The following is a 16,101-nucleotide window of genomic DNA, read 5'->3' as shown; positions in this document are numbered from 1 at the left end:
TCAGCCCCAGGACAAGCACTGCTGGAATGTGCCGGAAAGGCTCTGTGCTCCGTGTGAAACACCTCACCTACGGGCATTTAGTGGCAGTGGAGCATGAACTACCAACTCTTTAAAAAAAGGTCTTTATCCAATTTGGGGAAGGAAAAAACACCACTATTAAGAGTGCCCTCTGGCCTGACAAGATTAGCTCAGCCCCTGGAGCTCTCCGCCAGGCAGCAGCAGCCCTACTCTGCACCTACCTTGTGCTTGGATTTCCTCCTCTTCTTTGACCTCCTCTTCTCCTTCTCCCGCTCTTTCTTCCGCTTCCGCTTCAGCCGCCTGTGAGACTTCTCTTCATCTGAATCGCTGTGGTGCTTCTCCCCCTTTTCTTTCCGGCTCCTTTCAGGCCCTCCGGACGTGTCCTGGGCCTCCTCGGCCCCATCATCTTCCAGTTCACCTTCTTCCAACTCACCATCTTCCCTACAAACCAACCCCAAAGCCAACATGAACATGGGTTTGAGGAAACCTCTGAGGGCGCTGGGCGGGCCCAGTCTGACAGGAACGGAGGGCCCGACTGCTGTGAATGAGATCTGTAATCCCTGTGAGAGGCCGTGGAAGGCCGTGGGGACAACTGCCTCCCGTCCCACCCCTCATCCTGCCCCCAGAAGGACTGCATCTGATCCCAGCGAAGCTGGGTGGGGGCTGGGGTAGGGGACAGGGACTGACACCACTGGAGGAGTATTTCCCAAAGTGTTCCCTAGGACTACAGTTCTAAGAAGAAAGGCGATGAGGTTCTGTTGTCAAATGTGTTGAGGGAATCCCCATCTTGGGGATTCACAACGCTTAATGCCACGACAGAAGTTCCCAGAAGTCCTACAGTCAAGAAACCGGTACAACTCAGCCTCAGAGTACTTCTGAAATTCACTTGACCACAGACGCTGCTTCTCACAGGGAACAGAGACCAGCATCCCTCCTAGAGAGCACAGCGGCATGCAATGCCCTGGACTCACCCACTCAGCCCCTGCCCTATGGGTGGTGGTGGTGTCTGTGGACAGCGGAGAGAGGGTCACGGTTCTGGCCCACAGATTCCTGGACCCTACCCACAGGAAGGCCTGAGGACACTGAAGGTATTTTACAAAAGCCCATAAGAATCACTAGTGAACAGGCTCTAGTCCCCAGGTTCAGAGGTCTGACCATACCATCAGCGCCATGGCTCTGGGCTGGAAGCAGCTAGAGAAAGGGAGAAGGGTGAAAGGAAATTCCCTAGGTCCCTCTTGAGGTCCTCATATGACAGCTGTCAGAGTGCCTCTGCAGAAGGGGTCAGCCTCCCACCAGCTGTTGACCCCTTTTCCCATCTGACTTGCCTTACCTCTGGGCTCCCCAGTCAAGATTTCCTGACTTAGTCGACTCCCCCACATCACCCCAAACCCCTAGTACTTTAAAAAGTAAAAGCACTCTCCCAGCATGACAGATGCTGCCAATAAGATATTCTAAATATCTAAGTATCTGTGGGGTGGTATGGGAGTGAGGTGACACATAGGGTTAAGAAAGAAGCAGCTGGGAAAAAAACCCAGTTTTTGAGCCAAACCCACAGACACAGTTTTCACAAGTACAGAAGCTGGGTTTTTAAAAAAAAAAAAAAAAAGAAATAATACAAATTGTAAAACGCTCCCAAAGTTCCTCATGCACAACCATGGAAAAGTATGTGTGAGGGCATAAAAAAATGCCTTCCTTGTCAATTAACTGGGACTCAAACAAAGAACGAAGACAACATAAAGAATACTGTAATGAACCCACGCCCCAAAAGGCTAACAACAAAGGGAACTAATCTAGGCAGAAAGAGCCTCAGCTGCTCAGATGGGCCCAGGGTCCGTGTGGGAAGCAGCTCAGTAGGCAAGCCGGCCCCTGGAGTCCCGGGAGGCTCTAACAGGCTTTGTAGAGAAACAACAAATTGACCACAAACAACAAACTAAGGATCCTTCACGGCCCTTTCACTCGTTGTCACTCCCTTTGTTCACCTTGGTGCTATTCCCCAAACGTCCAGACCTTCAAGAGGAGCCTTTCTACTAACTCTCATTCCCAATTCAAAGGGGTCAGGTCTGCTTAAAACCCAAATGGTCCAGCCCCACAGACACCCCAGCAGAGGTCAAGGGCAGCTCTCAAACACAAAATGCAGGACACAAAACTGACATTTCAAAGGAAACCATACAGAGAGGTGACCGATGTGCACCTCGTGTTGTTTCCTTGTAAAAGCAGGCTGTCCCGGGCCAGCCCCACAGGAAGACTCTAAGTAAACTAGAACTTTGGAGAAGGCACATTCCTGACATGTGTGGCACCTTCCGGCTTGGGTGTGGCCCACAGAACAAGGCCAGGCTTGGAGAAAAGCTCTCATGGGACAGAGGCAACTCTGCTGGAATGGCCTCACCCCCAGTAAAAGCACCACCTGACTGGGGAAACTGGTTTTGGTGAGCTGGCCTGCCAACCTGAGGGAGAAGCTGTTATTTGATGGCTGCCTGGAGTTGTGGAAGATGTTGGGACAGTGGTTACTGGAGCAAACACATGTCCCTAATGGGAACACTGTGGGCGAGCCAGGTGGCCACACCTCAGGAGAAATAGGAGAGACAGATGCAATGAGGCTGGGGAAGGCCCAGAGATAGACCGGAGAAGTAGAGGCTGGTATTCCATGAAGAAAAGCTCTCAAGTGCACCACTCTCAACACTTTTGTCTGGGAAGGAAAACGCTGAGAGGGGCATGGGAATAAAGTACCCAGAACCCAGGGCCAAGAAGGAGGGACCACGGGGACCCAGGAACTGCCCGGGCTCGCAGAAGCCCAGATGAAAGACCTAAAGCCCAAGAACACCAATAGCCAAAGACTCTCCTGGAAGCAGGAGGAGCCTGTCAGAGTGGAAGGGACGGTGGGATGTGATCAACCCTATTTCAGACATGAGGAATGTAAAGAGAGAACAGGTGAAAAGACTTGTTGAGGTCAGACAGCCAGGGGGTAACACAGAAAAAGCCAAAAATGGACTCGCTTTCCGATTCTAAGCCCATCGTTCTTCCTGATGGGTAAGGAGGGAACGGGAAGGCGGAGACCACTCGTCCACCACCTGCTTGATGCCACACACATTTCTGAGCATCTTCTCCATGCCGGGTCCTTGAGCACTTCCTTTTCTGCATGGTCCTCATAGGAAAAGACAGGACTTGTAAGAAACCCAGCCCACAAGGCAGCCTCCGGGATACAGGGCCAGAGCAGCTGGGCCACTCTCTCACCTGCACCTGCTCCCGGGAAGGACACTGGGCACAGCAGGCGAGGGTCTTACCCAGGTCAGCTCAGGCCTCCATCCCCTTCCTGCCGCCCACAGTGGCTTGGATGGAGGTACAGGCTGCTGTACATCTAACACCCGAGGGCGGGACCACAAAAGACCATCAAAACAACTCCAACACCTTTGCCATCATCAAGAATGACTGCAGAAGGGGCCGGCCCGGTGGCTCAGGCGGTTAGAGCTCCATGCTCCTAACTCCGAAGGCTGCCGGTTCGATTCCCAAATGGGCCAGTGGGCTCTCAACCACAAGGCTGCCAGTTCGATTCCTTGACTCCCGTAAGGGATGGTGGGCTGTGCCCCCTGCAACTAGCAACGGCAAGTGGACCTGGAGTTGAGCTGCGCCCTCCACAACTAAGACTGAAAGGACAACAACTTGAAGCTGAACAGCACCCTCCACAACTAAGATTGAAAGGACAACAACTTGACTTGGAAAAAAGTCCTGGAAGTACACACTGTTCCCCAATAAAATCTGTAAAAAAAAAAAAAAGAATGTCTACAGAAGAATTAGCCTTCGTTCTGAAGGATTTCCCAAGGCAGGTCCACCCCACAAAGACTTTCAGCTAAAGAGGAGTTCTCTGCATCATCTATATTAACAGCCTTAGGCACATCTGGGCTCAGTGACAATCTACTGTACTGCTTTTCATAAAACTTCTTACAAAAGGGGTAGTGAATACTTGAAATTTTGTTTCCTTCGAGTTGGGAGAAGGTGAAAATAAATAGGATTAAAAAATCGCTGGTGATTTATGAAGGGGAATGAGATAATGGAGGGGACACGGGGACGGTGATACTCGACTGACCACTGTGCATTCTCCGTGCTTTCTGGCCATGCTCTGCCCTCAAACTCCTCAGAGCCCTGGGCTAACCTCTGGCTACCTGAGGGGGTGCCCTCTGCTAACACTGGAGAGTCCCAGCTAAACGCAGTCCCTGCATGGATACGGGGTGTATTTTCTTTAGACTCTGTTCAACAGAAAATCAAACCAACTGGGACAGAGAGTACAAATCCTGGGGACCACTGACATGACTGCACAAAGGCAGTCTCCACAAAACGGCGACCAGGTTTAAGCAGTGCCACTTAACAGGCTGCCAGCAAAACCCATGTCAGAGCGGGATTAAATACCAAGGGAGCACGCTTAATAGACTGTGACATAATCCCCCAAGAAAAGTGGGGGAAGCCCTACTGCGCCTATCATTTCAATCAAGACTTGCCAGGCCCTCTCGAGACCAGCATGCATAAGCCCTGCAGTGCGGGCTGGGCAGAGACCCCCTTATTTCCAGAGCAATGTCCCGGGGTGCACAGGGTTCGCCTGCCAGAGTAGACCAGCCACGCTGGGAGACTGACTCGGAACAGGTGCCTGGGAGGAAATGAGAAGAGGCCAACGCTTTGCCTAAGGTCAGATCTGCCTTGCACCTCCTGGACTAAGTTTCCAGGGCATTTATGTTTCCATTCACAGAGCTGGTGACAGCCAGCTCCTCTTGGGTCAAAGAATAGATCTAGATACCCATTGTAGGAAAGCCCACTCAGCCAATTCCACAGGGCACAGAAGCATGTTGAGTTCATCGCATACCGTGGGCTTGGCAAAAAGACTACTTTTACCATGTTTCAAAGTCGGCTGGCCCCACCGTCCAGCCGATGGACTTGGGCCTCTGGCTTTTTTCTGCAGACCAAGTAACTCAACCAGCTCTGCCTCTTCCCTCACATGTGCTCTCAGTACATGTAACCTCAGGCTTGGTTATCTCATCTGTAAAATGGGGTAACTATAGTAGTGCCCACCCCCAGGGGTTGTGAGGGACAAAGGGTATGCCATGGATCAAGCCCTTGACAAAGGGGCGGGCACAAAGTAAGGACCGGGCAAACAGCAGCTACTGGTTTGAAGAACCAGCTGGCATGAACGTACCTCTACATGGATAACCCTAAACTGGCTGGGTGTCTATTGGGAAGTGTTTTTTCTAAGGAGAAGCTACAGCCAACGTCCCTTTGGGGCCACTGCTAACTGCTGGCCAACAAGGTCCTACCTTCTCTTGGCCCAACCGTGCACCGCCCTCTCCCAACAAATCTTGCTGATGAAACTGATAAATTAACAGCTCCCCTTCCTCAGCTCTCATCTAGGTGGTACCAGAAAGTAACCAAGGGGCTGACCAGGAGGGAAAGGCACAGGGAGAACTGAGCCTAGGGAGAAGGAACAAAGGCCCCTTACAAAAACAAAGCTTGGCAACATGGAAATTCTCTAGGCAAGAGAGGTGGGTGGAAGTTGAAAGGGGCCTGGGTTTGTGGGTCTATCTACCTGGTTTACCGAGACAGACAGACAGACAGACAGACAGACAGACACAAAAAACAACAAAGAAGATGGAAATCCATGGGAGCAGTGGTTATTACCTGAAGCTCATAGGAACCCTTGACAAGAGGCGGCTAGGTTAATGTGAAGGTCAGGGTTATGGTCATTAACTGCCCAAACTCTCCACAAATTGCCCAGGTAGGCTCTGAATGACCCATTAACTAGGGACAAAACTACAAAAATTATAAGGCGGCTCCGCCTCTTCAAATGTGTAAGGACAGGCCTAAATACAGAAGTCGAGGAGCCCCCAATCCGACTCTGCAGGACAGTCCTTTACTAGGAGCGAAGACACGGAGCCTTTCCTTTAGAAAATTGGCTCAAGACTCATGCCTGGGGAAGGCCCCAAGTCCTTTCCTTGACTTAGGACGTGGTGAAGCAGCCCTGGGAAGGAGAACCTCACTGAGGGATTTTCAGAGGCAGGAAATTCTTGAAATAAACCTCTGGGTCTTGCACATGTTTTTCACTGTCCTTACTATCTAGGATCACTGACGAGCAATCAAGAGCAAATGGGCGCTGCGTCTCCCTGTCCTTCAACATTCTCAGCTATGGTCACAACCAGCTCTGTGACATCACACCATTTCCAGGGCAACATGCTCTCATCACGGGCACCACCCAAGCAGCAAGCACAGACCAAGGAAGGGAGAAGAAACATGTGGCTACTAGCAACCTGAACCCCTCACTTCAAACATGAGCAGAACAGCCTCCGTGATGCCTGGACACAAACACACCTACTGCCAGAAGTCAACGTGGGGGAAACTGGAGAAATCTGAACCCAGACTGGGTATTTGAGATATTAAGTCATTATTGTTAATTTTCTTAGGCATGATTATGGTTTTGTGGTTATATTTTAAAAATATTTTAAGTTAGAGATTCATACTGAAGAATTCACGTGTGAAATGAGATGAGATGGGATCTGCTTTAAAATACGCAGGGAGGTGAAGGGAAGTAGTGAAATGAACCAAAACTGGCAGAATGTATATCACTATTGAAACCGGCTGATGGGTATATGGTGCTCTACGATACTATTTTCTTTTCTCTTGAATATGTTAGAAAGTTTCCATAATAAAAAGTTGAAAAAGGAATAGACGCCCCAAGTGGAGATTACCTCAGCAAGGTGAGGAGAGGTAAGGTCCTCAAGAAGTTAATTTCCTACCAGAGAGCCAGAGTCCCAGGTGGAGGCCCTCCACCATCCCTCACCTCTCTACCCTGGTTTCCTCAACTACAATACCTGCTTGGGTACCTCAGGGTCTTATAAAGTCCATGAGCAGTAGTAAGTATTCATCCCGAATATTCTGTAGCAGCAGTTTCTATGCCAGGCACCACACTCCTGAGCTCTCTACTTCTACTTGGCTTTCACCAGGAACCATTACCAAAACCTATATGGTAGTGATGCATTAGTTGCCCATTTTACAGAAAAGCAAACTGAGGCTCAGAGATGGGAAGAAATTTTGCCCATAGGGTCAAAGCAGGAAGCAGCAGAACTGGAACCTCAGTCCAGGACTTTCTGACTCTCGACCCAGTTCTTAACTGCCACCCTTGAGATAATTAGAAGAAATTACCTGAAAAAGAGTTAATTTACTAATCAGGGCAACTGACAAAACAACTGCTCCCCTGAAATTCATAATTGAGTTAGAAAATATAAGACATACGTACAGAAAACAGATTAAATGAAACAGTATTCCAAGAAATGCTAAAGTGAGGTACTAAGACATTGGGCAAGTTCCTTAAACACGCTGCCCAATCTGAACCGTGAAGGGAAGGCAGTGATGAAACCTCCAGGATGCATCCATCTCTTGTGGGAAGAATTCCCCCAGACCATGAAAGTCAAGTGCTTAGCACCAACCTCGCCCAGAATAAATGTGTTGGAATAAAATCTATCCCTGTGCAAAGACACGAAGCCAATACAGTCTTTACAACATCAAATAAAGGGAACTGGGACATTTCAAAACTCTGTCCCGGTTAGCTCAGCTGGTTAGAGCGTGATGCTCGTAACACCAGGGTTGCCGGTACGATCCCCACATGGGCCACTGTGAGCTGCGCCCTCCACAACTAGACTGAAACAACTACTTGACTTGGAACTGATGGGTCCTGGACAAACACACTTAAAAAAATAAAGTGAAAAAAAAAGAAAACATGACCAAAGACACTTGGATAGTTAAGAGAATAAGGTGCACATATATAAAGGTCCAAGGAATCCTAGTGAAAAACCAAATGGAATTTATCCCAAAATGGACAGAGAGCAACGTAAATCCAAAGAAAGGAAATTCAAAGTCCCCTAAATGCTGGAAGGAACACTTCACCCCCAAGTGTGCAGCGCCCACAATGGGTTCATCCAAGCACACACACCATTTGACAGAATATTTCTGTAGAGCATCAAACAAAATGACCACGAAAAACCCCATCTGCTAGAAAAACCTCACTCAACGTGTCATTTTCTTTGCCTGAGTAAGCCAGCTATTCTCCCCCTCCCTCTCATTCTGAGAACAGCTCATGTGCTGGATAAAAGTATCTCTTACTTCTCGGCAACAAAGTTTCTTAGCCACCTTCTCATGCCAACCATGCTTCAGATTGCTTAAAGCTGGAAATACGCTGATTTGTATTCAAGGAATACGGAAATCAAGGAATTGAAATAAGACTTATCAATTTGATTCCATTCAACCAAAGTATTATTATTTTTCTTTTAAAAGACACCTGGCCTAGGACTATAAGATTCCTTGTTCATACACCCCTAAAGAATTTCTTATGAAGAACTGCAATTATCTGTATACAACTATTTAACTTCAGGTTATCTGTGGGCTCCTGGAGGGCCGAGAAAAAGAGAGTGGCAGTCACCCCACCCCCACCCCCGTCCCCAAGTTTTCCAGGGCCCAGCACAGGCTGGGAAGGTGCTCAGGATATATTCTACACACACACACACAGCATCACTTGCAGCTATCCACACCCTCCTTGTCCATTCCATTAACACAGACATTGGACCATTTCCCAGGCAGCAACCTGGATCACTCCAAACCCTCATGGGGTCATGGAGGGGTTTGTATTTAGTCACAAACTCATTCACCAAGTGTTTCCTGAGGGCTTCCTGATAGGCAGGAGGGTGACCGATGAGACCCCATCTGTGACTGACTGGTACCCCAACAGAACAAATTAAAGTAGCCCCCCACCCCAGACATGTTGCTGAGGCGTGGTGCCCTGAGCAATGGCAGAGCCTGGAATCCCTAGGAAACCTAAGCCCTAGTGTCTGTTAGGAAAATGAGCAGGGCAATACTCCAAGCCACCTGCAATGGACATTTAGCCAAGTGACAGCCTCAGCTGGGCCCAGCTCCCTTGGGTCAGGCCATAGTGGGGATGTAATAGCCTCCATCCACTTCTACACCAGCCTTCAAGAGTCTCCGCTTACTTCTAATGAATGAAAATCCTTCAGGTTGAAAACCCCAGGCTTGGGCCTCTACCTCCCCTGGAAGGATTGGAACCCAGGGGTGATGGAGCCACCGCAGGTCCCGGAGGGGCACTAACACACCCCCTCCCTCTTCGCTGCCAACTTTGAGGGAAATACCTGTATTCCCTCCCATTCTCTCACACCTCCACCACCACAAAACTGACGACCACAGCTGCAGTGCAGGCAACACCACGCACTGGGCAAATCAGGCCAGTGCAGGGGCCAACAAACTTTTTCTTTAAAGGGCCAAAGAGTAAATAAATTTTAGGTTTAGCAGGCGATTTATGTCCCAATGTACTCAACCCTTTGAGTGAAAAATTAGCCACAGAAGCTATAAATGAATGGGTGTGCCAGTGTCCCAATAAAACTTTACTTAAAATAACAGGCTGGGTGGGCTTTGGCCAGAGGGCCAGTTTGCCTGCTCCAGTCTCAGTAGCCTTCACACTTTGACCCTGACCCACATCCACTCCTTTACATTCCTCTCAAACAAAAGTTTCACGAAGCCAAGTTAACCTTAGCTGTACTCTGCTTTTCTATCCTCTTCCATTTCTTTTTCTTTTTTAACTTTTATTTATTTGGTTTTCCAGGACCCATCAGCTCCAAGTCAAGTAGTTGTTTCAATCTAGTTGTGGAGGGCGCAGCTCACAGTGGCCCATGTGGGGATCTAACTGGCAACTTTGTTGTTAAGAGCACGGTGCTCTAACCAACTGAGCTACCTGGCTGTCCCTTTTTAAACACTTTTTTAATTTTATTTTTATTTATTTATTTATTTATTTATTTATTTAAGGAGAGCGCAGCTCATAGTGGCCCATGCAGGGATCGAACTGGCAACCTTGGTTATTATTAGCCCATGCTCTAACCAATTGAGCTAACCGGCCACCCTCCATTTGTTTTCAAAAGCAAGAGACAAATCAATAAATGGACTTCACATCCCACTAATAATCACAATGCTGCAGTACGAAAAATATCACACCAGACCCAGGAGGACAGCATATGGGTATAGAGCTCAGGCCTAGGTTCTAACAGGCTGCCTGGGTTCTAACTCTGCCTCCATACCCTCTAGCTCTGTGACCTTGGACAAGTGACTTCTGTTTCAGTTCCTCAGCATAGGGCTGAGGTGAGTTAATGCAGGAAAAGCACTCAGAAGGCCCTTGGCAGGTAATCTTTGACCTTCACATGACAACTAGGCACTGTCACACCTTTGAGAAGGCCAGGAGACTTAGGAGTTGAGTAACTCATGAGTCACTTCCGGTCGGCCTGACTCCCACGTCCATGGCCATCCACCACTCCCCACCATCTGTCTACCAGAAGAGGGCCAACCCTGGTGTGGAAACAGGAAGCATCCAGCTTATTAAGCTTTATGGCCCCTCGAGTTTCTGGTTTCTGGGACCATCCGACAGGGACAAACAGGACAAGGGAACCACATGCTCAGCTAGCTGCCAAGGTTTCTGACAATCTGCCTGTATTCTGGCCACTCAGTCTAACCTTACAATTCATTTTTAAGGCATCTCTCTTGCAGTTGGGTATTGGGAGCTGCAGAAGTAGCAGCACGCCCTTACGGTGACCAGAAGCTGTAGAAGATAGGTCAGACACGGGAAGGAAATATGAGGCCTGGGAAAGGCGGTACCAACCCCTGCCCAACTCTAAATAAAGTCCTCAGGCGAGGACTACTTGCACACACTGAAAACTTTTCTGCTCCAAGAAAAACACAGGCCAAGCCTGGCTGCTGAATGGATGAACAAAACCTGAACTGACTCAGCCAAATTACCAAGGGGAGCTAGGACAGACCTTGCTCATTTCTCGAGATGCTGGAGAGGGTAAAGGACTTGCTTAAGGTGATGTGACTTGTTAGCAGTGGGTGAGGTGCTAGAGCCCTGCCTCCCCGGTCTCAGGAGGCCTACCAAGATTGCAGCACTGACTCGGGTCCTAATTGCAAAAGATGAGCACAGGAAGGTAGTTAGCTCAAGACAGCATGACTTTTCTAGCATTTATAATAAGGATGCTGGGCAAGCAAGAAATGCCTTAAGATGGCTTCCACTTAGTTTCAACCCCAATCAGCTCTTTGCAATTGAAGAAGCTGACCAGAAACCTAAGTGAAAGATAAATTGAGTTCCTTCAAAAACACAGATGTTAGTCTTACTTTTGTTTACACACCAGACTATAAGTTCTACTTAGAATTTTTCTCCAATAGGCACAGAAGGGAGATAAAGAAACCAAGACCCACTGAATGCCAGGCATTGTGTGGGTGCCCTGCTTATGTCCATTTGACTGCAGTGACCCTGAGAGGTGGGCGTTATCATCACTGCCCACTATACACTGCAGGCAGGGCCAGGCCTGAGCACAAGCTTATCTGCCTCCAAAGCCCATACTGTTCCTTCATATCCTGTTGCCACCTCCGATGTTCAGAAGATGTCACTTGCCTTACAAATAGGGAGCTGAGTCACCAAATCACACACACATGAAATGACAAAGAAATACACACGAGAAAGCTCTATTCAGAGCAATTTGGCTAGAAGCAAACTATGCTTCAAATAACCTATGCTCTGCTAAAAAATTATTTCAACAGCAGGATGCAACATCATCTACACCAAGAGGCCATGCCTTCATTGTCATCAACTAATAGAGCCAGAAATTTATTTAAACACTGCCCACATAACCTTGTATCCTCACTAAACCAATGAAAAAACCTCGCACAATGTCTTCAGGACTGCATCTTCGTGAACTACCCAAAGCAAGAGAGGTCTGCAGGCGAAGACTAGGCAGATAAATTTGGAAAGCCAAATCCATGAATGCTGGCTCCCCTGGAACGATGTTTAACCTTATCCAAATGAACTTTACATGCCACCCGGACAAAGAGGCAGCTTTTCTGCTCTTTCCATTAAGTTTTAATTATGAAACCAGCCTCAAACCATTTATTCTGACAGGACTCCCTCCACCTATGAGCAGAATGCTGTTACGGGTCCTTGAAATCAGCTTATTAAATACCAACTGCCAGAAATCTCAGAAACCATCCTTTTCTCTCCTATTGTCAGTGGGCATGTTGCCAAGGTATGGGCGAGTGCTTTGCTCGTTTAGAAACTCAGCCATTTCACTTACTAGTTGCTTTGAATTATTTTCTTCTGTCACTCAACTTCCTGAGTCAGAACCAGTCACTCCAGGACTAGAAGATACTGTCCACAGGGCCCAAAATTAGGTTCTCTGGACTATGGTTTGACGTAAAGCTATCAACAGAGGTTTGGAAATAGTTTCAGAGCGATTTTCACCACAGAGGTATTTACTGCAACTGTATCTGCCCTGTATGAGATGGTTCTGGGACTCAATAGCCACAAAAACGTAACAGAAGTGAACAAGTAAGGCACCCCCGAGACATCCACTCTCCTATCCGGGAAGGGGAAAAGATGAGAGAAGGGAGCAGAGGACAAGGCATTATTAAATGATAAACTACTGAACCAGCCCAATATGAAACTGTCTCCATTCAACTGGACAAGAACACACAAATTCAGAGTCAACCGTTAATCTCTAACTTGCCAGGTAATCAACAGCTGGGAAAGCCTTCATTTCCATAGGTGCAAAACGACTTTCCCCTGGGATCAGCCTTCCTGACCAAGGAAAAGCCACCGTTGTGGCTTTCGAAAATAGCGCTACATAAAAAAAAATTCTGGCTTGCTAAGAATCAAAAATTGCAACCTTCAGAGCAAAGCAAAAGGCTACCTAGGAGACAGGACAGACTGAATTAGAAAGCCCTTTTGGGGAATCCTATTTTTCTTTTGAAGAGCAAATTTGAGGGAAGAAAAAAAAAAAAGGGGTTTTAGGACCCAAATATCTGTTTTCCTGGTCACAACAGATTTTGTTTCTACTGGGAAATTTTTATTTGCTTTCAGATTAAACCTCTCCCCAGAGAATGTAAAAATTTTCAAGGTTACAAATATGTAAGAGTTGCTGTTAAATCAGGGATTCTGAGTGACACCCTTTTTTTTTTTTTTGCAACATCCATTAATTTGAATTTTAACTAATACTGGTACATCAGTTTGGGGGGAAAAAGGCAGTACTGTGACATTTCAAAAACAAAGGCTATTGAAATACAATTTGACATAATTACTAGGGTTTCTTGGATTTGATAGGTTAGATTCCTTTGAAAATGAAAAAAACAATAAACCCTTGTGTTGACACGCCTGAGCACTTTTTAAATCTTTAGGGAAATATTTTCAAATTCAATAAATAAATGATTGCTCGAATTTTCACTTACAAAAAAAAATCCCATTTCATTTTAAAAGTTAAATAAGCATCTTTTTACAACTTAGTTCTCGAAACTTGGAAGGTTCATGTTAGCATCCAGTTTCTGCCCTTGGCTCCTGGAGGAGGAATTTCACAAAAGGAGGGGAAACTTTAAAGGCAATTCGTTTTCGGCTGACCCTGCGCACTGGATAGTGTGTTCAGTTTGTGCTTCAGACATTTTTTGCAGGATACTGTACTGTGTGGATACTTCTTCCTCCCACAACTGATTTTACATACCTAAGGTCACCACTTCCCAGGAGTTAAGTTGTGAACACATTGAGAGGAAGAACAAGTGGCCCACTGAATTGCAATTTACATGTTTCCTCATCTGAACGTGAGTGAACTGTTTTCTTCTCCTGAGAACTGGAAAAAAGGAAACAGGGTCTTTTGGAGGGGAAGAGGGCTGTGTGTTAAAAAGCTTTCTCTAACAAAGTATGTCAGGAACCAAGAGTGGGCAAGAGGGAAAATGGAACTTCAACGTGTTTTGTCTTTTAACAGGAGAACTTATGCTTGTAAAACACATCAGAAGTCGTGTTTGGTTCTGCAAGTCATTTCTGTTGCTGTTTTTTCTTTGTACGTGTAGGAGAGGGGGGACTCGGGGCTGAAGGAAGTGTTCTCTCCACCATGACTGGGCGTGTTAACACGTTTGCATCAACTTTTCACGGTCAGGCATGTGCTTTCGAACAAAGGAACAGTGGAGACAGGGAGTGGAGATGGGGGCTTGACACAGTTTACAGATTTGGTGCTTAAACAGTACTTTACAAATGACTTGCTTAATTTAAGCGTCCATCACCATAAGACACATTGGAGTAAAATGAGAAAATTGGATCTACTTGAACCACAATCTTTTTTGGGGAGTAGGGGCTGAGGGGGGGGAGAACATTAACTTGAATGCAAGTATCATAAACCAAATTCAGTAAACTTGTCTCCTACAAATGGACTTGAAACACCCACTTTCTTCAAAGGTGAAGGCTGGAGACAATGCAATGGATTGAAATGACAAGAGGGATACCAAGGGCTTGAAAATATAGGGCCTTTTATGCAAGTTTTTGTCATGTTACAGTAACACACTATTTTTGGGAGAAAACTGTGTACATCAAATTTTACAAATTAAACATTGAAAGGATGTGCAAGTCTAAAAGGGCTCAACAGGGTTAGAATCCTGATTTGAACATATAAATTCACTCTCTCAAGCATCACTTTGGTCTAAAGGTGAGGAGGAAGGCAGGCAGGAAAGGGACAAAAAGAGGGAGATAATTGAATTACTCAATAAAAGAGGCTACTTACCATCCCAACCCATTGTAAGACATACACTTCTGACATAAGAGAACTCCTTAGAGGTCGAATAAAGCGTGTAAGCACCTTTGAGTAATGCACCTGCCCCCAAGAGGGGGCCCGGAAGCCCAACGTGGGCTTAGCGAACAGACCTTTGCTAATCTGTTTATTTCCTTGAACTGGAGTCAGGCTGCGATGGGCTGCGATTCCCAGGACGATACATTTAATTAGAACAAAACAGAACAAAACAAAAAAAAATTTTTTGTAAAAGCTCACCAAACTGCTGCACTTGTGTCTCTGAATGTGGGTGGCATTTCTTTTAAAAGGCAAAGTATGGTCTGTGAAGGAGAAAGGGAGAAGGGGAGGTGGGAGTGGGGAGAAGGGGCAGTGGTGCCTGGCAGGGAAGCCCTAGCCAAGACCCCTGTCTAGAGGAAGGTCCTCAACGACTTCCCAGCCGGGACTGCGCTCCCGGCAACCCTATCCTGTGTCCAGCGCGTTCTTTCCTTCCCCACCCCCACTCCCTCCAAGACTCTTTCCTGTCGGCAGAAACCCTCCTTCCATTTCCAAATCCACTAACTACCTCTTCTCCTGCCCCACCAGGAAAGGGTGGGCGAACCCTGCACCCCAACCTTGTGCTGGAGCAGGGGAAACGGGGGCCCCAACCTCGCCCTGAAACGCGCGGAGTTGGCCCCTTTATCATCCTCCAAAGAAGGGCGTGGGGCGAACCCATTTCGCACTTAATAAACGGGAGGGGGGGCACTCCCTTTCACCCCCTGCCAAAGCACGCAAACCTCGTTTTCTCTCCCGGAAGGGATGGCGCCCCATTTCAGCCCCGAAGAGAGAACCCCAGGAGAAAGAGGGGACCAACTTCCTCTCTCCTCCAAGGCAGGGAAACCTCTCCCGCCGCCCCCCCTAGAAAAAACGCACCACCTACCCAAGAAAATCGAGAGAACCCCTCCCTTTAAGTAAAGACATGGGGAAGGGTCTCCCCTCCCAAAAGAGGCAGAGGTTTCCATCAGAGGCTAGAGATCCCCCCATCTTTTTTGCCCTCTAGGGAACACCTAGTAAACACCTCCCGCCAAAAAAAAAAAAGGCGCAAGAAAGCCCCCACCCAAAGGACCCCCCAGTAGGAGGATGGAGAAAGAACTGAACAGACCCCCCACTTTCTACCTCCTAAAAAAGCTAGGGTACCTCTCCAAATAGGGCAGGGCAGACCTCCCCCAGGAGAAAGGATATTGCCGGGGTTTGGGAGACCCCAACTCCAAACCCCTAAGAGCGGGGCTGTTGCTTGAGATCCCCCTAAAAAGGGTCCGGGGCCCCTCCCCCATCCCCTTCCCCGAAGCCAGGCGACGGGCAGGCGGGCCCGTGGCTGCCAGCTCCGGGCGCAGGGCAGCCAGGACCCCCGTGGGCCTCCGCAGCCCCCCCCCTGGCGCCCCCTTCCCAGGGCGGGCAGGCGGGCGCGGGGGGTCCGGGGGGCGCC

General features: G+C 47.9%; 1 protein-coding gene across 9 annotated transcripts in view; it reads right to left on the bottom strand.

Annotated features, from left to right (window-relative positions):
• The window catches only part of ZC3H4 (zinc finger CCCH-type containing 4), a 40,176-nt gene that overhangs the window by 22,461 nt on the left and 1,614 nt on the right, over window positions 1–16,101 (bottom strand). For 6 of the 9 annotated variants that reach the window (XM_074316202.2, XM_074316208.2, XM_074316201.2 and 3 more), the window contains one exon: window positions 240–459. In XM_074316202.2, coding sequence (XP_074172303.2) covers window positions 240–459 — 220 coding nt within the window. Of the gene's footprint in view, window positions 1–239; window positions 460–14,633; window positions 14,839–14,897; window positions 14,960–16,101 lie in introns of those variants that run through there. The other 3 variants (XM_074316205.2, XM_074316209.2, XM_074316206.2) reach the window with 2 other exon arrangements.

Source organism: Rhinolophus sinicus, chromosome 8, assembly GCF_057876585.1.
Source record: "Rhinolophus sinicus isolate RSI-liver-muscle chromosome 8, RSI-T2T, whole genome shotgun sequence".
Lineage (NCBI taxonomy): Eukaryota > Metazoa > Chordata > Mammalia > Chiroptera > Rhinolophidae > Rhinolophus > Rhinolophus sinicus.
The sequence above is the reverse complement of the archived record's forward strand: the minus strand, read 5'-3'. Positions and strand labels throughout refer to the sequence as shown.